Raw genomic sequence first — 24,836 nt, forward strand, 5'->3', positions numbered from 1 at the left:
AGACTAATACAATGCTCACTCTGCCTAGAATCTATCCAAAATTTTTTTTAAATATATATTGACTATTTACAATGCGCCACTCATTTTACACATTTTATTTACCACATTCCATTTTACAGATGAGGAGACTGAGGCTTGAAGCTTGGGTAACTTGTCCAAGCTCCTGGAGCTACTGTGTGCCAGACTTTAGATCTTGAACAACAGCATTCACACCCCCACCCCCAAGTGGCCCGTGGGGATTCAAGCAGAGAACACACTGATTCAGACATTTGTGGGAAACACCTTACTGGACTCAAGAGGTGAAGGGGGATCCCTCCTAGTGGTTGGTGTGTGGACGAGCAAAGTTCATATTCCAAGACAGAGATGAGCCAGTTCAATGGCAGAGGAGTAAAGAAACACCCAGAACAAACAAAACTCCCCCAGGAAATACCCAGAACAAACAAAGCACCCCCAGCTCAGATGGTTACAACAAGGCAAAACCTTTAATAACGTGAGTGCTTATTACATTAGCTGCTTTGGGGCTCTGACATCTTTGATTTCTGGTCATGTTTTTCTAACATGTAAAGGTGATTGCCTTCCTCAGGGCCACCTGGGTGGTTGGTTTCCTGAGGATCTGTGTGGGTGGACAATGGGGACAGCTATGCACGTGCCTGATGGGGATTTGGAAATTCCCCCTGGCCACCACCCGTGACTTTAAGTAAAGTCCTCTTCCAAGGAGGGAAGAATGTGGAGGTCCTTCCAGTAAGGAAGGAAGAAAGGAAAACATCCAGCACAGATACACAGACAGAGGAACCACATCAGGGAACTGGCTTGAGAAGTTAGAGCGGAATGGAGGGTTTAGGGCTTGGATGGTGAGGGGCAAATGTGGAAGAGGGCTGAGTCCATTTGGTTTCATTCTTTGTAAGAAGTAATACCATCATGAGGACCATGCCATGCAACCTCAGAGACATCTCTGTATGCTTCCCCCAAGGCTGTGCTGGGCGTGGGGCAGAGATCAGAGGTCAGTTCAGACCGGCGTGGTGCGCCTGTTGGCCGGATTATTATGCAGCGACTCTTTGAACTCTTTGGGCGTGGAATTGTGGAACTGTAGAAAAGCATGGTCCCGGTCGGAGTTGAGGAGGGTCCCCATGGTGATCTTTGAGGGGTCCCGGGAGAGGGTGAACATCGAGATGTCAGTGGAAGGGATGGTGTGGAAGCCTTTGCTGATGGGGGACAGGTCTCGGGATCTGGGCTCTGTGGAGCGCGAACTTGACCGCCTCCGAAATCTATACCTATAGGGTGGAAGGCGGGCAAAGGTGGATTTCTTCAGGAACTCCGAATGGGATTTGGCACGTAACTGCTGATGTTTTTCTATATAGATGTGCACGGCAACCACTCCCACAATTTCCGCAATGATGAAAGAGAAGGCTCCAAAATAAAAGGACCAGCCATAGGAATAACTTTTTTTGGAGTCACGCTGCCCGGGGTCTCCAGCATTAGCTGATATATAAACTATGATGCCGATGATATTGCTTAACCCTAAGAGAAGGGAAAGGAAAGAAAAAAAAAATCATGCTTTATTAACCTCAGTGGTGACTCTCACTTGTAGTTTTCAAATACTTAATAGAAAATTGGAAGTAACAATTGGATTACGTCTGGGAAGTCCAACTGTTGAACTCTTCTTGCATGTCTGTCTCTTGGGAAATGAATTCGTCTGCTCAGTCCCGGGCAGTGTGCATTCAGGTAAAGAAACCTCCTACTCCTGCAGCAAGTGCAGGAGAACTCAGAATGCATTTATTTCCCCTTAGAAGCAATTTATTCCATCAACACTTGATCTTTGGCACGAAGTCATGAAGATGGTAAAATGAACAAGATATAGGTTCCTGCCCTTGAGTTCCTTACCATTAGTAGGAGAGACTGACATGTAAATGCAATTATAGCAAAATACAGTAAGGGCTCTATGAGACACGTGTACAATGGTTCAGGAGCAAAGGAGAGAGAAAGACTAAGCGCCTCGCTTTGAAGGAGAGGTGACATTCAAGCTGGATCCTGAAAATTGAATAGGAGTGAGCCAGGAGATGAAAGCCTGTAGACTATGGAGTGTTAAAGAAGGAACTGAGAATGACTTGTTAGAGTTCTGGCTTGGATGATTGGGAGGCTAGTGGCATTTTGAGCTAAAATCAGAGGTAGCAGGGAGACCAGGTTTAGAGAAAAGGGGAGTTTTGGATATATTGAGCTGGAAGAGTTCAAGTGGAGAGTTCAAATGGAGCTGTCCAGTGAACATATTTGGGTCTGGAGCTGCAGTTTGGGGAACTAAAGAACTGTGTCTTTTTATCTGCACAGAATAAGATAATGCTTCCTATCAGCTGTTGTTTGAGCATCCGGAATTGGGGAACACAAAGCTGTTATCTCTAATAGGCAAGGCCTGCAGACTTAGCTTCCCCAAGTGCCGATGGATTAGCATTGAAAACAGCTGCTTAGCCTGTTGGAGAGGAGTTGATTCCCTAGGGAGTGGTAAGAAGAAACAGTAGATTCTGAGGGCTGTGCTCATCTCTGGCTACCTTTCTCACATTGGTCCAAAGGGGAAATGTTTCTTTTTGTTCCTTTGCTTCAAGGGCCTCATCCAGGGTGTCATGCCAAAATGACTCATGGAGGTTGGTACACCAGCTGGCATCTCCTTGCCTCCAAATTTAGGCTACCTGTAGGGTGGTGCTAAATGCAGGCTGTTCCTCACTATAGTTCCCAACACTGGTTGATAAATAACCATTTCCAGGAGCCTCCTGACTCCTCCCTACATTTCTAGAATGTTCCATACTCTTCTGGTGTATCCATAAGGTCTCCCCATAGTCAAGTAACTAAAGGGTTAAAGCTTGGCATTGCTGGGGCCACAGGAGTTTGCTCCAGTGCTGCCATTGTGATTGGCTGGTGCGCATGCATTAGGATACTAATATCTTAATATGACTTCTGGCTACACTCCAGGACTTGCCCCTAGAGGGCAGGGCCAGGGTCTGCTTCTGCCGTGTCCCCTCTTGGCATTACCCAACACAGGCATTCAGCAGGTGGGCAGCAAGTTCTAATCACTGAGCTATTTCTTAAGACGGGGGTTGCACATTCAGCTCTGTGTCAGGCTGCGAGAAACTACAGGATGAAAAACGTCTCCTCTTCCTGGAGTGTCAATTTGGCTTGAAGATTAGTAGGGAAGACACATTCTTTTATATTAAAATGAACAGGGATATAATAAGGAGGAGAAAGCAGAATTCACATAAATTTTTAAGTTAAATGGGAAGCAGACTTCAAAGACATTTCAGCTCACTGAAGGCAGCTTCTAGTGATGCCCCCTGACTCCCCAAGGCTGTGTTTTCTCTCTCCTCTGCCAGCAGGGAAATTTTGGTGGCAATGTTTGAAAAGCCTGAAAGGAGGTCTTGCTGTGAAAAGAAAGAAGGAGAAAGAAAGAAAGAGGAAGGAAGGAAGGAAGGAAGGAAGGAAGGAAGGAAGGAAGGAAGGAAGGAAGGAAGGAAGGAAGGAAGGAAGGAAGGGAGCAAAAGAAAGACCAAGAAGCTCAAAGAAAGGCTCAGATGTTGGACTAGGTTAAAAGAAGCAGGAAGTCAAAGGGATTGCCAATTACTCATAGGGCACTTACTACGTAACAGGGACTGTGCAGACCTTACATGCACCATCTCAATTAATGATTGCAACAGGCCTGCTTTTTAAAAAAATTACACCCCTTCAGACTGTGAGCTCCCTGAGGACGGGGACTAAGTTTGTCTTGTTCATTGCTATGGTCCCAACTCCTAGTCCAGAGCCCGAGCCATAGCAAGAATACAGTGCGTGTTTGTTGAATGAGTGAATGAACTGAGTTGACATGAAAATTAAATGGTACAATGTATAATAACAGCTGCTATGTACTGAGCACATACTGGATGCTAGGCACCATTAGGCACTTTACCTGTATCAACTCATTTAATCCTTTTAACAGCCCCAAGAGGTGGGGCCATTATTATCCCCGTTTTTCAGATGGACAAACTGAGGCACAGAGAGTGTAAGTGACTTGCCTAAGGTTACACAGAAGGGAAGTAGTAGAGCCAAGATTTGCACCAGGCAGTCTGGCTTCAGAGCTCCTCCTCTTGAGCATTATACGCAGTGCCGGGCGCACAGTAGTCGCTCAAACAAGGATTGTTGATTGCTTGCCTGAAACCACAAACCTTTGTGTAGCCGAGCAAAAAAGAGCCTTAAAGAGTACTGAATTCCTCAATCCTTTAGAGGCAGAGAAACTGAGGCTCTTAGGGTTCCTTGGGGAGAGCAGAGAGGGGTTCTAAGATTAGACCCTGAGCTTCTGGCTTCCCCTTGGCTTTCTCCACTCTCCCGCATGCTTTCCAGTTCCATGTGTCCAATCCACCTACCATCCCTCGCAATATCCCTTGTGGGAAGAAAGCTGCTGTTGACACACTCTTCCCTAACAATCCCCTTGGGGGATGAAATAATGATCTTCTCTTGTTCTTAGGAAACTCTCTCATCAGCACAGCACCACTACTGATCCTCTGGGTCAGTCAGAGCCCAGGAGGTCTGGATGGGGCCACCAGTGACAGGACCATGTCTCAAAGCAAGACAAGTCCCTGGGTTTGACGTTTGTTAACGTCTGCCCACACAGAGTGTGGTCAGAGACCACTGCCACCTTTGGGCTGACCACACACTTCCAGGGCAAGGCGGAAGCTTTCTCCTTGGTTCCCAGAGACCCAGAGCTGGCTGCTGTCTCCTTTCCTCATTCCACAGAAGAGGAAACAGAGGGGAAGGAACCTGAGCAAAGTCTTACAGGGGACCAGGATGCTGGGCCCCAGACTTCGGAACTGTATTAGTGTTGCTTTTCCAATAATAATGTTGTGCTTTTTACATTCAGTCTCCTTCCAACAACCCTGTGAAGTTGGCACTATTATTATTTGCCATGTTACAGTCAAGAAAACCAACTTCTAGGTGGTTGATAACATTTCTCAAGACTGCACAGCCAAAGCCAGGTTTCAAAGCCTCTCTTACTCTCCATGTTATACTCTTCTCTGTTGTTTCCATCCCAGTACATATCCTGCCATTATTGTGCAAAATTTGGAGGTTACTGCCCAAGAATCAAGTCCCGTCTCCCCATCCCTGCCCTGTTCTTTGCTTCTCGAAAGTATTTCCTCCAGATGGCAGTGACTTGCCTTGAGAGGGATGGAGGGGGAACAGATGGTAAGGAGAAAAAAGGAAGGATGGAAACCCAGAGAAAAAAGAGGAAGACGCAGAGAGAAGAGGAGAGATGGAGATGAAGGCAGGAGAAAGAAGGCAGGAATAGGACCCTTTCCTGAAGATTGTCTCTCCCCCCACTTGCCAGCCTGTGCCTTCTGCTGGTCAGGGCTGCTGCTGATTGTAAGGTCTTTCCTGAGAGCATCTTGGGCTGCTGGGTTTTACCCTGTTGCCAGAGATGCTTCGAATGATATGAGGACTTGAGCACTTGGGAAGCTATGAACAGTAGTTAACAGCAAACACTTATCTTGAAGGGCCAGAGAGAGCATATGAACTGCCCAAGAAGTTTATTGAGCACCTGTTATGTGCCTGGTACTGTGCATAACTGTTTACAGAAAGGCAGAGCCCTTCAGACACAGAGTCAGTCTCTCGGTTCACACCTACCACAGGTGCCCCCTGATCACAAGCTCAAAACTAAGTCTCTTGTTAACCGGTCTCTCTCCCTCTCTCTCAGCTGACCCTGCCACCCTGTCTCCTTCTTGTCTTTCCTTCAGGCCACGCTTAGCTAGAGTTTGAGCATCTTTGGTTCTAATGAAATTCTTTCAGTTCTCATGCATATGGCTACAACTTGGATATTTTTTTGCTCTTTCCCAGGAGGGAGCCCAAATCCCACTGCTTTGTCCACGTGGTCTTAGCTTCTGTTTGGTGTCTGGGAAGATCTCAGGGCTGGTAACAGACACTCACCGGCAGAGACAAAAAAGATGCCCGCGCTGAGAATGACATTGTGTCTGCTGCGGTGGAACTCGCTGGCTGCCACGCAGAGCCCGCCGAAGAACAGCAGCGTGACGCTGAGGATGGGGAAGACACTGGAGGCCCTCACAGCCCCTGCAGAGAGAAGGAGAGAGGCTTCCACCTGCACCCAGCCAGCCCCGGATCCAGCCCCGGATCCAGCCCAGGCTGCCCGCGGGGAAGCCCGCACAGAAGCATCTGTGAGAGCAGAGCCTGCATCTGACATGGGTGGGAGACCAGCACAGTCACTCAGGGCTCTGTGCTTAGAAGGAAGACCGGTGCTTGGGGTTAATACTCTGCAGGCGCCATCCTGAGTCTAATTATTTTATCCTTGAATTTGTGTTTTGTAAGTGAAGTCTTATAGGACAGTGGGGCATACACTGGGGACTTGGAGCCTTGACTCACATGGGACCCCACTATTCACCACCCACCACCTCCCCACCTCCCTGCCCACCTGGGGTAGCTCTCAACCACCCAGTCCCCCAACTCAGCCCAGTGACCACTGCTACATGGACATGGAAAATCAGGGTTGGGTACAACTGTCAGCCCTCGCCCAGCTCCGGGAGAAACTTATTTACAATTTCTAGAAATGTACACATATGAAATGTGGGTTTCCATTTGGACCCTTGGCTGGATTCCCCACAAATATTAGGGGTGGGTCTGCCTCCAGGTGGTTTTGAGCACTCATTTGGAACTTGTGAACAAACCTTGCAAAGTGGCCATTTGCATTGCATATTGATAGGAATTGCTCAGATAGATATTCAGTGTAATGAGTTTAATTGATTAAAAGAGAGTATCTTTTAAAAAACATTTCAAAGGATGATTAACCTTTGAAATGTAACCAGAGGAAATGATCTGAACGGTTGAAGCTATTGAATTGTGTTGGTTATGAAAAGTGAGTATTTGAAACTTGAGGATAGAGACGTGTAAATGTGGTGCAGTAACCATTTGGCAACCCGTCGATGGCCAAATCCCACTCTGCCCCACAAATGGGACACAGGCAGATTCTGTAAACTCTGGCCACTGCTGTCTGCCTCAGACAGGGTATTCTGCTGCCATTTCTCCTATGGCCCTTGGAGTTCACTCTGTGTTTCTTTTAGCCCAGTGGGCACATGGTGGCTTCAGAACAAGAAGGTTTTATTGTCTTCCTTCTCTGTTTCTCCTCCCCAAACTGTCTGGGGCTAAGTTAGGGTATTAGTGTGGGGAGGTAAGCTTACTTGAGTGTAATTCCACCATCAGCGTCTGAGTAGGACTTTGCCAAGTCCAATGCTATGTTATGGGGAGTCTCTGGTCAATAGAATCTGTGGGCTATTAAACCTTCAGCTATGGGTTTAAGCTGCAGCCTACCCCAAAGAGCACACAAGAAGGAGAAAACAGCAGAAAAATACATAGGCACAATTTCAGCCCCACTAGGGTTGTGGGTCATGACAGGAACTGGCAGGATAAATATGGATGGGCAGGGAGACCCCCGTGGGAATGTGCCCCTGACCCTAAGTGGTTGGGCTGGAGATTCCTAGCAGGAAGTCTGTGGGCTCAGTAAGCCCCTCCTTAAACTCAGCTGATTCTGTGGCTATTAGCGAAGCTTAGGTGGACTATGGGAGGGGGCAGATGGAGATGAAGGAACAGAGGACCCCCACCCTCCCAGAGGGGAGAAAAATATTTTGTTGGGAAAATCTTTGACCTCTTCAAAGAACATAAAATCAGCTTTGCAAATTGTGGAACAGAAGTCACAGTTCTGTTTAGTCTCCAAAAGAGCAAACATCAAAATGTTTCTTCAAAGTAGAAAAGAATAACCATGTGTACTCTGGTAAAACCCCACCAGCAATGGCTGTAAAGCCATTCTTTTCTGAGGGGGGTCCAAGCAATCTGTGTCATCCCCAAACTTTGATAAGCTACATTTCTAAGTGTGGCTTTTACTCCACACCAAATCTTTTTGAGCTGCTGATGTGAGGGGTTTGGATAAATTTCAGCTGATGGATAGGGACTGGAAGGAGATAGATGGTATGTTTCTGTTGAGTTTGCCTAAAAATGACTGTTGCTTTCACATCGACCCCCATAGCACTTATATTGTTATGTTATTAAAGCCAACTGCAGACCAGCAGGCATGATTAATACTAAAAATGATTTTAATTGTAAAAACACTCTTCTTGAGCTATGAGTTATAACCTGAATAGGACAATTTCTTGGAGTTTTATTTGTAATGCAGTTCAAAAAAACCCAAAAAAACCAGAAAACACCTTAAATGTAACACTCCTGAATAGCAAACTAGTCAAAGCCTTAGAATTTTCCTTTGGGAGAACTCGACACATATATTTGTTGAAGAAATTACATTTAAGTCCCTAACCAAGTGCTCTCTATGCCTGGACCAATGTAAGGTCCACGTCTGCAGGTGAACTCCGTTATTGCCAATCTCGTGCAAGAAATAGGAGCTAACCCATGTTGTCTCATGACTCCCTGCTGGGCCTGGGGCTAAGTATAATAGGCATGAGATTATTTAATTTTCATGATCCTATATTCTATATTTTCAGATAGATGACATTATAATCTCCATTTCAGAACAGATAAAGAAAGTTAAGATAGAAAGATAAAGCAACTTGCCCCAAGTCCAACCCAGCTAGCAGAGAGTCAAACCAGGGTCAAAGCCCAGGTCCACCAGATTCCAGAGCCCTTTCTAGAAGTCACTACACTCTCCTGGCTCCCACAGCTGCCGTTGTGACAACCCATGTCATATACAGGTTACTGACCTTGGAAAAATCCTACAGAGACACTGGCCCTGTGCCAGTAGGATTGAACTGGAGGGAAGTCAGATGAGAGGAGAACTTTGGTTTGTATTTATTCTCACAGGCCTGGCCCATTAGCACCTCATCCATTAGCACCTCACCCATTAGCACTTTGCCCATTAGCACCTCAAATCAACCCTCGGGGGAAGACGAACCCTTGTATTCAAGTAGAACATTCTTTAGATTTTCTCCTAAGCAGACTGAAAAGAACCTTTCAATTTTGAGTCACCTACTTTTGTTTTCCTTTTGTCTATTTCTAGTTCATTGCAATTAAAGAGACTTAGATATCAGAACCACTTGAATGTCTCTGTCTAGTGGCACTGGAAGCTCCTTTGCACTTATCCATTTCTAGGGATGGATACTGAGAAACCTCACACTCAGAGGCAGCTGGGTAATGGCAGGGGACCCTTTCCTTCTCCCCAGGGAAGACCTGAGAAGTGGGGAAACTTACGCAGGAGATACTCAGCTGTATCCTGTTCATAGTCAGCATCTTCAGGGAAGTGATCGATTTTCTTGCACACGCCTCGGAAAGCCCCTGTGGAAACAAATATGCTCCTGAGCTGAGGGAGGAGGTAGTCAGTGGGGCCCAGCCTGGTGCCTCACCCCCAGGTGCAGATCCTTTCCCTGGTTGTTGAGGGCTGTGCATAGGTAGGCACAACAGCATTTTTCTTTGAAACCAGGGGACAGACCTCAATCTCCCCAGCTGTTCCTGTAATCCCAGTCAGAGCAGGCCTTGGCTGAGGGGAAGGAGGAACTAGCAGAAGAAAATCTGCTTGACCAAGTAGGATGGGCTGGATTCCTAGAAGTAGCAGTAAAATTGGACTAATAATAAGAGTAGAGTTGACTAAACATGTACTTCCTGGGTTAAGACTTGAAGTGGAAGGTCAGGATGTTTGTTCCTCAAATGAATGCTTTATGGCTCAAGATAACAGCTGTCACCCCTGTCCTCGAGTTGTCTTTGCAGATGACAAACAACTGCAAGCCTGCTTTGAAGTCTGTTCACCTCCAGACTCGAAGGAGCCAAGGAGGGCCTCAGTCAGGATGCCAGAAATAATTACGCTGACCTCACCTTTGAACAACCAGATTTCCACATGACTCCTGGGATCCCCCACTCATGATTTTGATCTATAAATGAGGAGGGCCTCAGTCAGGATGCCAGAAATTACGCTGACCTCACCATTGAACAACCAGATTTCCACATGACTCCTGGGATCCCCCACTCATGATTTTGATCTATAAATGCTTGTGATATTAAGTGGTCAAGGAGCATGAGGTCTTTAAGCCCCTTTGGCTGCCATTGTGCTCCTTTGAAGGGCCATCTGAATAAACGCTAATCTTTAACACTGCAAACTTTGGTGTGAGAGATTTCTTGGTTGTTTGGGCAGCAGACGACAGACCTCTTTTGGTTCAGAAACATTTTGTTTATTTGTTTTTTAGTGGCTGGCCTATATGGGGATCCAAAGGCAACATCTTGAGGACAAAAGAAAGAGACAGTAGAGGCAAAATAATTAATTAATTAATTAGTAGAAGACTAAAACTTTGTGTTTCTTAAATTTTACATAATGTTGAGATGCACTTAGAAGGGCAAAGAACTGCAAAGCATAAGGAGCTGTTATGAGAACTGTCTTGTCTTATCTTCTCTCTTCCCCCAATTAGTGAAGGGAAAAGGATGTAGAATTTGATTAATTTATCTTCCCATTTTACAGATGAAAAAACTGGGCTTAAGAATTTGGCTTGACACCCCAGGCTCTCCAGAGCTGGGGTGGTGGGGGTCCAAGGGCCTTGGCCATGCCCCCCCCAACACTTGCAACCAGCCCAGCAATGACCACTGAATTGCCACAAGAAGTGCCCTGGGTTCCTGAGCTGGGGCGGTGGGGGGGCGAGGGCTTCAGCCACACCCCTCTGACATCTGCACCCAGCTCAGCAATGACTGGGCCACTGCTGGCAGCCCCCTGGTCTCCCCTGCAGGAATGAAGGGGGTGCCACAGGCCTCAACCCCACCCCTCCTCCTTCCTCCTTCTCCCATCCTATTTCCTTCCCCTTTCCCCTCTCTTCCTCCCCCCTAGCTGCTCTGCAACAACATCATAGAATGTAAAAATATATATATTAATAAATAAATAAACAAACAAAAAGACAAGGTAATAATTAACAAGCATCCTTGGGCACATCTTTGCCCACCCAAATGGGTCTTTCTGGAAATGAGAGTCCTAGAAGTGAAATTTCAATATCAAATTTTTAATTTCAATAGATATTAGCTAATTGTTCTAAAAAAAATTTTACTCATGTACATCTTCACCAGCATTTAATGAGAGCACCCATTTCACTGCATCTTTACTAATACTAGATATTATCAATCTTAATTTTTGCCAATTTATCAGGCCCCAAAAAATCTGTTATTTTAATTTTTATTCACCTGATTACTGTTAATTTTTTTTCATGTGATTATTGATCATTTTCATTTTGTCTTCTATGAAATATCTCTTTATATATTTAGTCCATTTCTAATGCTTTCATATATTCTATGTATGAATCATTTTTCTCATAGGCTGTTTGGTCTTTTGTCACGTTGAAATGTTACATTTTGGTGTAAAATAATGTAACACTCTTTTCTTCTTTGGCTCCTGTGTTGTATCTTGTTTTTCCTGCCTAATGTTGTAAAAGTATTTTCCTCTAATATTTTCATATTAAAAAGAAATAGATATATTTTGGATGGATGACAAATTGGAATAAAATTAATTCCTATTAAATTAATTAACAAATCAAATGCAATGTCAAAAAAAAAAAGAATTTGGCTTGAAATCACTCAGGTAAAGTAGTAGAAACAGAATTCCAATCAAGATCTGAATCCAGCCATTTCGAAACAGTCCAGCCTCCTCAGCAATGCTCATATCTGACCACAGGACCCTCCCCTTCCCTCTCGTCCCTCACCAGGAATCACATCTCCTTGTCCCTGGCTGTGTGGCTCACCCCTTTAGGAATCAAAGAATGGCCAAGGATGCATTTAGAGCAACTGCCAGCATTTTGCTTTCTTTCTTTTCTTCAGCACAAATTGGATTTAATTCGTTGTGGGTGTTTGGTAATAATTGTGGGTGTTTGTCAGCTAGCCAATTAACCAATCTCTGGGGCAGTTAATGGCTCTGCCAGTTCTTATAAAAGACAAAAAATCTTCAGAACTTCTCACCACGACACAGCATGAAATTATGCATTTTTGTCCTCATCCTTGTCGGGCGAAGACGGCATGGAAGTGTGGGGCGGTGTGGTGCAGTGGAGAGCGGACAAGGTTCAGAACCAGAGCTGGGCTTGGATTACAGAGCAGTTGTTGTTGAGAACGAAATAAGGCCATACATGAACATGAGATAATTTTTGCAAAGCTCTAAGCACGTCCCAATAATAGCTGACACTTATTAGGTGCTTCCAATGGGCCAGGCACATAGCCCAAACCTTACGCTTATCTCATTTACTCTCGTTTACCACCCTGGGAGGTAGAGGCTATTAATATTAACATTTGATGATGCAGCAAGAGAGAATCACACAGGAGATGAAGTCTCACAGCTGGTGAGTGCTCCAAAGCCTGTGGTTTCACCAGTACACTATGAATGGTAGCCGGTATTATTATGTCTACTCTCATTATGTCTATTATTATCTTTTTTTTTTTTTTTTTTTGGGCTGGCCGGTACAGGGATCCAAACCCTAGACCTTGGTGTTATCAGCAACATGTTCTCTCAAGTGAGCTAATCAGCCAGCCCTGTTATTATCTTATTTAATGAGTGCAATATATTTAACTACTACTATAAGTAAGCTCCATGCCAGGGGCATTTCATATTCAACAGAATACATGGAACATCTCTTGGTTCTGATTCTCTGCTCACCAGGCAGAGAATGAACTCAGAGCCAAGGAGAGAGTCCAGGAGAGAGGAATCAAAGAAATTCTTGGAAGACAGATCCATAATTTTTTCCCTAATATTGAATAAAGGTCTTAATTTTGCTTGTTCAGATTTTAGAATTTAATTCACACATTCCTGTTTGTTTTTAAGCCCCATCCCCTTCCAGTTGACTGGTGGATTAGTCAATTTCTGTTGCTTATAACGAAATACCTGAAACTGGGTAATTTACAAAGAAAATGGGAAGTTCCTGAGACTGGGAAGTCCAAAGTCCAGGGAACACATCTGGTAAGGGTCTTCACAGCAATGCAGGGGTCTCACATGACAGAAAATGGCAGAGCAGAGAGAGAGAAACTCTCCTTTTAAAGCCCTCAGAAGCACACCCTTGACCACCATTCTTAATCTATTCACTTCAGCATGGTCCTACAATCTAATTCCCTCTTCAAGACCCCACCTTTCAATTACCATAATAGTATTTCCCATCCTCTAAACACTGTCATGGTGGGGTCCAAGTTTTGGGGGGACAATCAATCCAAGGCAACTGGATAATAAATCATTGTAAATAACACACATTGCACACTTACTATAGTAAGGGGCCATTCTAAGTATTTTGTGTGTTTTATTCTCTTTAGCTCTCAAAATAGCCTTACGAGATACCCGGTGTTGTCCCTATTTTGCACACATTGCACACTTACTATAGTAAGGGGCCATTCTAAGTATTTTGAGTGTTTTATTCTCTTTAGCTCTCAAAATAGCCTTACGAGATACCCGGTGTTGTCCCTATTTTACAGATGAGGAAACTGAGGCTTGGCAAGGTCAATGATTTTCCCATGGACACAGCTAATAAAGGGTACACTTGAGGGTAGACCTGGCTGACTCCAAAGCCAAAGTTCCTTAACCACTGTTATGAATTGCAATCTCTTCAACAAGTTTTAGAGTTGTATGCAAAGTCCTTTTGCCAGGTTGCTTAATGATAGTTTTGTGGTCCAGCCCCTGCTACTGATTGTGGCAATGAACAGGACCATGGCTTTGCACTCTTCTCTCAATAGATGCCAAGGGTGGCTGGGCAGGGCAAGGATGTTGGTAGTGGCACCACTTCATTGTTAGCTGTTTTACATACACCATGAAAGATTTCATAGGAAGAAAAGGTTCAGGTGAAAGTACAGTGTGAACACTCCAAACACAGACCAGTCAGAATCATCATGGGAATTAGGAACCACACGCATGCCTGCATCTGCCTGTGAAATGGGCTTCTTCAAGGTGGCTTAACACAGCTTGAAATGAGAACTCAGAACCAGCAAGCACCAGTAGCTTCTGGAGACACAGTCACCAATTTTTAACAGTTTAAAGCAGCCTACCACCTGAGATAAGAATGGCTTTTGCATATTTAGATAGTAGGGGGAAAAAATCCAAAGAAAAATATTATTTCATGACATGTAAAAAATACTTGAAATTCAAATTGATGCACCTATAAGTAAAGTTTAATTGAAACACAACCATGTCCTTTTGTTTACAAAGTTTCAATGGTGGCTCTCAAGCTTCTATAGCAGAGTTGAATATTTGTGGCAGAGATAACAAGGCTGAAAATTCTTATTCTCTGGCCCTTTAAGGAAACTATTGCTGAGCCCTGTTCTAAAGATTCTGTCCTGCGAGGACAGAATTGGAAAGCAGAGAGTTTGGGGCTCCCTGGGATGGAGGACATAATCCAGGTTAGTGCTTCTGAAGTAGGTAATGTTGAGCTTTTTAGGCAGGCAAATCTGGGTTGCAGACTGTTTCGTTCTGTTTGTTTGCTTACCTGCAATATTTTATTGCATATTTTGCTTTATTTTTTTAAAACATAGATATGTTGCTGCAATTTAAAATTCAGACTATTTCACATGAAAACTCAGTTCATAGTTTCTGTTAAAAAAATGGGGAGCTCTGTCCCATATTTCCATGTGGCAATGGTTCCTTGTAGCTGGACATCAGTACACTCCTTTAGCTTGGGTGCGAGTTTTCCAGGTGGCCAAAGTCCCCACCATGCCCTGTATTACTTGCCTGGCCCTGAAGATATTTGAGTTTGCAACCTCTGAACCAAGATGCATTTAGTAAGAGCTCAGTCTTTGGAGTTACACTTAGGCATGAATCCTGATTCAGCCACTTACTAGTTGTAGTATCTATGGAGAATTACCTTTCCAAGCCTTGGTTTCTTCTTTTACAGAATGAAGATTATAATAGCAACTTCACAGTGTTTTCATGAGAATTATTTGAGGCAGTAATAGTAGTTCAGCACCAGTCTCTGTTCTCAGTACTTTACACATAAAATTTTTTAATCAGGCAATGAGGTAAAGCACTTAGCACAGTTCCTGGCACATGGTAAGAACTCAATAAATTATAGCTATTACTACCATTGGTTCTGGTAGGTATGTTAGGACCAGAAGAGACACATATTGGCCACATGGTGAGATTTTTAAAAGCAATATAAAAGGAAAGGGAATTGAGAATTTCCCCAAGGAAGACTCTATGCTGAAATGAAACGCCTGGCACCCCAAGTCAGATGCTTATCACAAAGTGAACTTGGCCATTTGTATAAGTACCATATTGCTAGCTCCCAGAAATAAGCACTGTTTAGCATTTTTAATATATGTCCTTCCAGGCTTTTCTTCCTGTGATTTCACACACAAACGTTTGACAAAGTTGGGATCACGCTGTCATTCTTCTCACTTACGTTTTCTTAAGAGTATTTCCCCATGTCTGTAAATCTAAGACAAATAGAATGGGGTTAGACTTGCCCACAAATTGCAGAGGATGGAACAAAGAGAGACACTGAAAACATACAGACTGCAAGGACAAAGTCAGGATCCAGAGACAAGTGCTGTCTCAGCACAGCTTTAGGCTAAGTCATTGGGGCAGAGGGAACCAGAAACCAGGAATTTAGCAAACCAGGAAGGGAACACTTGTGGTTGGTCTGGGAGACAGATCCAGTGGTTACAGGTGAAAGGTGATGGAAACCCAGCACAGAGCAGGTATGACAGCTGGGTCATGAGAACTCACAGACCCCAGCACCCCGGGAAGAGGTTTGGGATGGAAGACAGAGCCAAGAGAGATGTCCTGAGGTACGGAAGTGTACAGTAGCCCCCTTATCTGCTGTTTTATTTTCTGTGGTTTCAGTTACATGCTGTCAACCACGGTCCAATAATATTAAGTTATTTTGAGAGAGAGAGAGAAAGCACACACATAACTTTTGTTACAATATATTGTTACAATTCTTCTATATCATAATTAGTTTTTGTTAATCTCTTATTGTACCTAATTTATAAATTAAACTTTATCGTAGGTATGTATGTATAGGAAAAAATGTAGTGTATATAGGATTCAGTACAGTCTGTGGCTTCAGGCCTCCATTGGGGGTCTTGGAACGTTTCCCCTGTGGATAAGGAAGGACTTTTGTAATTGCAGAGACTGGCTTTGTGATGACTACAGCTGCTCCTGGGTAGAGAAGTTCATACTAATAGATTGTCTTCATATGAGGAAGGGTGCCGCCCTTAAACCAACACTCCTTAAAGGTCAAACCCTAGGCATATTCCTGTTAAAATCAAGAATGAGATAAGAATGCACACCATTGACTCTATTATTTACCACGGTTCTACAAGTTCTAGCTAGTGTAAGAAAGAATAAAACAGAATTAAGAGTTAGAAGCAATAGAAAAAATTAGGTACAATTGCCAATTTTTCCAGGTGATAGAATAGTTTACTTGGGAAGCTGAAGGCAATTTGCTAGAAAAAAATATATTAGAATGAATGAGAGCTCAGTAAGGTGGTTTCTTACAAGATAGTAAGCCATACAACAAAGCTGTAATAATTAAGTCATTGTGGTACTGGCATTTAAAAAGAACATTTTTTAGGGTAGTTTTTTCAATGCAGATAAATATTACAAAGAAAACAAGAAGCAGTCCATTATCCCATATTCAGATAATCCCTGTTAAATTAAAAGAATAGATGTACACAGTTAGAACATTCACATGGTACAGACCAGATTATAAGTAAAAGTGCTTCCTCCAGCACTATAAATCCTCTCACCTGATAACTCACTAGAACGATTTTTGTTAACTGAATGTTGAAGGGAATCATGTCTAAGCTGAGACCTGAAGGTTAGTTAGAAGTTAATCAGAGGAAGGGAGGTGTGCTTCTCCAAGCAGAGGGAATAGCGTGTGTGATGATGGAGAGAATGAGCAAGAGAAAAACTCATCTGGGAACTCAGATGCTCAGGGTGTTTAGAGGATTTGGGTGTTTGGTCTGAAGGATAGAGCCATGGGTACAGGGAAGAAGTGTGAGAACCAGGCTGTGAAGATTGGTTTGAAGTGATTCACTAGCACCCAAGATAGAGGAGAGAGGCTACAGAAAAGCAAATAAATGAATGAGATAACTGTGCTTTGAGTGAAACAAAACTGGATGAGGTGATGGTGACTCTTCCTTGGGTGGGTAGGGTAGGGTAGGGTAGGGTGGTGGAGGCTGGCATTTGGGCTCAGACCTGAAAAAGCTAATTATATGAAGAGCCAGGGAAGGGGCTTTCCAGGCAGAGCAAACTGCATGTGCAAAGGCTCAGAGGCGAGCATGCGCTTGGTGAGTCTGCAGAACAGAGGGAGGTGGGTGGGAGAAAGAGGGCCTGTCGTGGAAGTTTCCTGGGGTCCAAAACTGCCCTGGTCACTGTTCCTTCAGCACTGGGATCTCTGGAATATCTAGGAGGCTGGGTTGCACACAGACCAAAGTTAGTCCCAGCTCTTCAGGACTGGGAGCAACCTAGGAGCAACCTAAAGGACCTACTTGGTTCTAGGTGGTTTCCAAACATGCAAAGGTGGGAGGGAGTCTGCAAAATGGGATATTTGTGTTTTTAGCTCCTAAAGCCTTTGTCACCTATCTCCAGGGCAATTTGTGCTTCCAAGTTATTTGAACTGAATGTGGGGCTCAGAGTCCCCATTCTGAATGTTTCCTTCCAGATCCCGGCAGTGTGGGCCCCACCCTGATCCTGGAAAATGGACATCAACAATCACAAGGGGTGATAAGGCTGCTCAGCTCTGAATTCTTACAAACAAGTCAGAGTCATGAAATCTGGGGGAAACACAGGCTGCCTCTTCTTCAGCAGGTTCAGTAGAGGTGACCTCTAGAGGGGTAGTGTGGTGTAGTGGTAGGGACATAAGCTTTGGAGTCCTCCAAAGCTTGAGTTTGAATCCCCGTGCTACCACTTACTAAGTTATTCGTTGGATGACCTGTGCAATGTTTGTGTCCCTGACAAATTCATATGTTAAAATCTTATTCCCAATATGATGGTATTTGGAGGTAGGTTCTTTGGAAGGTGATTAGGTCATGAGGGTGGAAGCCTCACAAATGGGACCAGTGTCCTTACAAAAGAGACCCCCGAGAGCTCTCTCACTCTCCCCATGTGAGGATACAGTGAGAAGTCACTAGTCTGAAACCCAGAAGAGGGTCCTCACCAGAACCCAACCTTGCTGGCACCCTGATCTCAGACTTCCATCCTCCAGAACAGGGAGAAATGGATTTCTATGACTTGTAAGCCTCCCAGTCTGTGATATTTTGTTTTAGCAGCCAGAACTAAGACACCTTGGGCAAGTTATTTATTCCCATAAGCCTTTTGATCTCCTCATTTTTGAAATGTTGATAACGTCCAGATTGCTGGGAGTCTTGAAATAAATCATTACATTACCCGTTGTTTGTTTAGATGTCCAAAGATGTGCTTCCGACTTTACCTTGAAAATGAAATTACGATTTATGGAAATGTGTTTATTTTGTCTGATCTTTTCTGACTATGCACTGGGGTGAATGAAATGTAAGCTGGAGGGGCAGGCTTTTTCTGACATGATTGTGTGATGGTCCAATATGAAATCCTCAACTGCCTGACAAGATCGTAAAGTTCGACTTTCACAGAAGGATCATAAAGTGGGTCATTTTTGCAGAACATATTTGCGTATGTCTCATTCTTCCCATGGGCTTCTGTTAATGCTTTGATATTCAGATCGTTGGACATGTCTATCATATCATCACTCTTGCCAATTTTCTCTACTTCCACCATTAACTTGTGTCCCTCCGGCAGGCTCTTGTTTGCCTGTGGTTGACACGTCACGTTTCACCTCCTGTCTGCATTGTATTGTCACATGTTGACAAGAGCTGGCAATCAGAGAGAGGCTGCCAGACAAAGACTGTGAGTTGCAGGGTGTTAAATGGGGTGGGGGAGTGGGGTGGGGTTGGGAGGCTCTCTGAGTAAAGACTGAGTTTATGTGTTCAGGTCGTTCATGCGCATATTCATATTAAGACAGAGTCCACTTGCTTGTGTGTGCAACCTCACATACGCAGGGATCTGGATAATGAATTCATGGATAATGAGGACCTGAACGAAACTTGGTCTCTCTTAAAGTGTTCAGGTCGTTCATGCGCATATTCGTATTAAGACAGAGTCCACTTGCTTGTGTGTGCAACCTCACATATGCAGGGATCTGGATAATGAATTCATGGATAATGAGGACCTGAACGAAACTTGGTCTCTCTTAGCAAGATGAAGCACTTGGGGTATAACAATTATGAGTTACCGCTTCTAATAAGAGAACCATAAGAGGGACTGAGTTATTGAGAAATAAACATCTGATGTAGCAAAACTGCTGCTGGTGCATATCCTGATTCATTCTTTTGTTCGACAAATATCTCCTGAGGTGCGTGCATTGCATTTAGCACTGTCCTGAGCACTTGGAATTTATCAGCGAACAAAACAGACTAGCTTCCAGATTTCAAGGCTGTTATATTCTACTGGAGAGACACCTAGAGTAAACAAATAAATAAAGGAAACAAAAGTATCAGTAAAAAGGGAAAGATAATTTCAGATAGTGGTAAATGCCATGAAAATGATAAGGCCTGAAGAGAGAATGATTGAGGTGGTGGGGGCAGGGTGGGATTGTAGGAGGACAACCATGAGATTGGGTGGACAGGGCAGGACTCTCTGAGAAGGTAACCTGGGTGACAGATGAAACCTTCCAGGCAGACGGCATCACAAGAGCAAAGGCCCCAAGGAAGGACGGCACTTACTGTGTTTCCAGGGCCAAGACGAGGGTAGGGCCGCTGGAACACAGGGGGAGAGGGAGAAGTGGAGAAAGGCCAGGCCCACAGAGGAGCGGGCGTAGATCGCAGAGCCCAAGGAAGGACGGCACTTACTGTGTTTCCAGGGCCAAGACGAGGGTAGGGCCGCTGGAACAGAGGGGGAGAGGGAGAAGTGGAGAAAGGCCAGGCCCACAGAGGAGCGGGCGTAGATCGCAGAGCACCTGGCAGGCCAGGGTGGGAAACTGGAAAGGAGCATGGTTATATTAGCTCGTTTCTGTTGCTTATAACAGAATACCTGAAACTGGGTAATTTATAAAGAAATAATGTCCAGGGGCACATCTGGTGAGGGCCTTCTTCTTAGGGGGAACTCTACAGGCTCCCATGGTAACCAAAGTGTCATATGGTGAGAATGGGCTGAGCAAGAGAGAGCTCATCTTCTCACTTGTTCTCCTTAATAAGCCATCAGAACCATGCCCATTACTCCATGAATGGGTCAATCCATTCACTCGGACACAGTCCTCACAATCTAATCACCTCTTAAAGGCCCCACGTTTTAATTACCATAGTAGGATTTCTCACCCTCTTAACACTGTTACAGTGGGGATTAAGTTTCCAGTATGTGAACTTTTGGGGGACACATTTGACCCATAGCAATGGTCCATGCTTTTGGAGGGTTTTAAGCATGTGAGAAACACAATCTGACTCATAGTTTTGAAAGATCTCTTTGGACGTTCAGGGCTTGCAGAAGAGCAGGAGTAGGTCATTAGAGTATCTTAGAGGAGTCATCCAGTGTGACTTTCAGCCCTCTGAAGAATCAACTGGGGATGGGGGTGTAACAACATCAAGCCACGTCCACCCAGAGAGATGCCCAGTCGCAAGAGGGTCCTGCCTTAGAACCAAGCATAGGGAATGCAATGACAGGAATGGGCTGCTGGTGTACCTGTCCTTCTCTGCACACAGTACACAGGCCTGCTTTATTTCTGATAAGCCTAGTGTTGTGCACTTTGCCTGATCAGCCCATTGGCTGGGTGAGGGAGGCTTGGGATAAGATGTTTTCCCCACTCCTTAATTCTTTGGTTAATTGAAGTTCTACATGAAACACCAGCCTAGCCCAGAGCCCAGATTCCAGTCAATCCTGGGGCACAGATCCAAGAGCACAGTCTAGACAGCAGGACGTGTTCTTTGCAGGCTGGCACCTGACACAGTACCTGGAATTCATAGGCAGTGGTATAGGATTAATCAATTAGGTAGAGTAATCATGTATTTGGGGTACAGAGAGAGACAGAATGAAAACTGGAAATTATTTGATATTTGACATTTACAAAAATGCATTAAAATGCTATGGAAAAAACCAGAAATGTGTTGATCTTTCTTATTGAATAGCTTAGTATTATTATTTTAACGTTGGATTATCTAAAAAGATGGGGTGGTCATCATGATCATTTTATTGCTTAGTATCTCAAAGTCTGAATCCCACCTTGGTAGGCATTACAAAGAGTCAAGAGCTCATCCCGTTTCCAGACCACAAATGCTTTGGTGGCTGTGGCAAGGGTTCTGGGGAGAGGGTTGGAAGAGAGCAAGGGTCATGGACGTGCCCCCTTCATCTTGGCTTCTTTTACGTGGCGACACGTCTCCTCCAGAGGTGCCTGAAAAAGTTGGACCCACCTGCGTGAGAATCACCTGCACCATGCGCTGAATAAGAGCCTCGGAGAGCCTGTGCTTTTTAACAGGTTCCTCCAGGATTGTGAAACACAGAAGAGTCTGAGATCCGTGCTCCGACCTCAAGAGGGTGTTCCAGCCTCTGCAGCCCGAGGGACACACCGCGTCATCATCACATCCACAAGGGACTTGGCCTCTGTGTATATTTGTGTCCTTGACTGGGAGGACATGCAAGGTGGGTTTGAAGGGTTTGTGGGGAGCATTATTTCCTCTTACAAGATGTGGGGTTGAGGCCATTCAAGACTTGTCTGAGGTCTTCCAACAAGTGAGCATCACAGCCAGGATGAGTCCAGAGTCCCTGCCACAGCTGTGCATGCAGAGTGGGCCTGTCCCTTGGACTTGGTTTCCACTTTCACAGGTGCTAACAGCCTTTGACATCATTCCCAAATGCAGCTACTCACAGCCACAGAGACAAACTGACAGACTCTAGGGATGTTCACCAAGCAGCTTTTATTTTATTTTTTATTTATTTTGGTGGCTGGCTGGTATGGGGATCTGAACCCAAGACCTTGGCATTTCCAGCACTATGCACTCTCAGGTGAGCTAACCAGCCAACCTCATTGTGCAGCTTTTAACCTATGCTTTGTTACCAGACTTTGACATTTGTTTGCTAGCTCTGGTAAGTAGCCTGTAAATGGCACCATGACAATATAATCTGCGGAGGTTTGGAGTTCAAAAGATTATTTTTAGGGGCTGGCTGGTGAGCTCAGTTGGATAGAGCCTTGACATTTGTTTGCTAGCTCTGGTAAGTAGCCTGTAAATGGCACCATGACAATATAATCTGTGGAGGTTTGGAGTTCAAAAGATTATTTTTAGGGGCTGGCTGGTGAGCTCAGTTGGATAGAGCATGGTACTGATAACACCAGGGTTTGATCCCTGAACTGGCCAGTGGCCAAAAAAAAAAAAAGTCCCCCCCAAGCCCCTATAGTCTGAATTGGCCCCCCAAAAACCCCTAAAAGATTATTTTTAAACCCTAACTTGGAATTTTCCTCATAGAAAAATAATTCAGAAGAGTTAGAATAAAAGTGGTATCTCAACTCCTGAGAGACCTGGGCTTAGATTTCTGCTCCCCTACAAACTTCATAAACACGTGGAATCAAACCCATAAAACTTGAACCTGTGTTAACTGTATAAAGAGCCACACTTGCTGACATTTTCTGCCGTTCTGAATATGCCAAACAGAAAGGGAAGAGATGCTCCTGGATCTGTTTCCAGCACCCTGGGTTGCTCATTTCAACCTTCAGTGGTCAGCTCTGCCCAGCACTAACAGATTTGCTCCCAAGCACATCTATCCCGGGCCCTGACATTTATCTGGCATCTTTTACCCTCTTCTATTCATTAAGCATGGGTGGTTGCCATGGCAACCATTAACGGCACCTGACATCCAGGAATAGTTCTGGTGTTTCAAGCAAATGCCACACTGAGATTCAGTTCTGCAAGGTAAAGAGCCAGGCTGCCTCCTTCTAGCCTGCAGAGATGTCCTGGAGGTGTCCCCAGAATCTGAGCTGCCCTCCAGGCCGCTCGGCTGGACTCAGGGCCTGGGGCAGGAGAAAAATGGTGGGGTCTCCTCCTCCAGATCCCTCCTCCCCCTGTCTACTCAGCCCCAGAATCTTCGCGAGTTGTGATACGATGGGGTGTGGCAGGGGCTGTCTCTGAGTGGGTGTGACCAAAGACGGGAGTGTGTGTGATGAGGTGGGGTGAGGGTGGAGGGGGGCCATCTGGGATTATCAGAGGCGGATGCAAATGGAGCAGAGGATGTAAATGGGTACATGGTGCCCATGTGTGGCTCTGACTCTGTGTGCGTGCTGGTGAGTGTGTGTTCCTGTGTGGGGGTGTGTGTGTGGTGTGTGCATGCCTGAGTTGCACTTGGACTAAACCACAACCTAAACCTCTAGCATCTGGTCTCCTCTCCCCTCTCTAGTCCCACCTTGTCCTGCTCACCAGCACCCTCCTCCCCCCCCCACCTCGTTCACTAACTCTAGATCAGAGATTCTCAAACTTTAATCTGCTCATGAATAACCTGGGCGCCTTGTTAAAATGCAAGTTTTGAACCCATAGGTCTGGGAAGAGCCTGAGATTCTGTGCCTTTATTCACTAACTCTAGATCAGAGATTCTCAAACTTTAATCTGCTCATGAATAACCTGGGCACCTTGTTAAAATGCAAGTTTTGAACCCATAGGTCTGGGAAGAGCCTGAGATTCTGTGCCTTTGGAGATTTTTAACCTGCATCTGGGTGATACTGATGCTGCTGGTCCTTGGACTACACTTGGAGTAGCCGGGCCTGGCTGTGGGCTTCCAGTCATAGCTGACTCCATAATCACTCTAGAAGCTCTTAAGTAAACCTGGTACCCAGACCCCACCCCAGACCAGCTGGATCAGAATTTCTGGATGTGGGCCTAGTCTGTTTACAAGCTCCCCCTGGTGATTCTAATGCGCAGGAGTCTGAGAACCATGGCTCTGGCTGCACCAGCCTTGTTTTTGTTCCTCCAACACAGAGGCTGTGAGGCCTTTGCATTTATGCTCGCTCTGCGCAGACCACGCTTTCCCAGCCCTTCACAGAGCATTCAGGTCCCCGTCCTTCTGGAATACCTCTGGTCACTTCCCTTACAGAGCTTATGATTACCTGTGAGTGTGTTAATTATCTTGTTTGTATTTATTGCCTTGTTTAATTGCTGACTTCTGCACTAGAATACAAGCACCGCTGTATCTTGAACATCTTGCACAAGGCCTAGTACACAGTAGGTGCTTCATAGCACTAGTCTGTCCCTCTTGTGTGTGTGCCTGAGGAAATCGAAGAAAAGGTGGCTGCCCATTGGTTAATGACAAAAGTTCTTAACCTGGCCAATGGGGTCATGTGTGCTCTGGCCCCTGCCATCTCCACATCCTGCTCATCAGACAACCCTGCACAGGCGTTGCTTTTCTTTCCTGCCTCAGGACCTTTGCATGTGTGCCCTCCAACGTTCCTCCCTATGCATCCTGCATTTGATTAATTTCTACCTGTGCTTAAGATCTTACTGTAAATATGTCCTCAGTCTGATGCCATCTAATTATCTGCTACCACAGCACTCCAGGCCTCTCTTTTGGGAACACGTTATAAATAATCAATTATAGGTTTAATTATATGTCTGTTTATTCCATTCTACTATAAATTCCAAGAGAGCATCTCTGTCTTATTCACTGCTGTTTCCTCAGTGTCTGGTGCATTGTACATTGTTAAATAAATGAGTGAACTAATGAATGAATGGGATGAGTATTGAGTATTTCCTCCAAGTCTGGATTCTTCCCAAGCTTAGTCTGTTGGCACCTCGTATATGTCCGAGACTCACCTTTTACTCCAGAGCTTTTCTTTTCTTTTTTTTTTTTTTTGTCTTTTTTCGTGTCCGGCAACGGATCG

The 24,836-nt window shown here is 44.8% G+C and overlaps 1 protein-coding gene across 1 annotated transcript in view; it reads right to left on the bottom strand.

Moving 5' to 3' along the window:
* Positions 1 to 455: 455 nt before the first annotated feature.
* The window catches only part of CACNG3 (calcium channel, voltage-dependent, gamma subunit 3), an 85,171-nt gene continuing 60,790 nt past the window's right edge, over positions 456 to 24,836 (bottom strand). The window contains exons 2-4 of the mRNA XM_008584779.1: positions 9,211 to 9,294; positions 5,935 to 6,075; positions 456 to 1,518 (exon numbers count right to left, since the gene is read on the bottom strand). Coding sequence (XP_008583001.1) covers positions 1,007 to 1,518; positions 5,935 to 6,075; positions 9,211 to 9,294 — 737 coding nt within the window. The 3' untranslated portion in view covers positions 456 to 1,006. The remainder of the gene's footprint in view (positions 1,519 to 5,934; positions 6,076 to 9,210; positions 9,295 to 24,836) is intronic.

Source organism: Galeopterus variegatus, unplaced genomic scaffold (assembly GCF_000696425.1).
Source record: "Galeopterus variegatus unplaced genomic scaffold, G_variegatus-3.0.2 Scaffold3371, whole genome shotgun sequence".
Taxonomy (NCBI): Eukaryota; Metazoa; Chordata; class Mammalia; order Dermoptera; family Cynocephalidae; genus Galeopterus; species Galeopterus variegatus.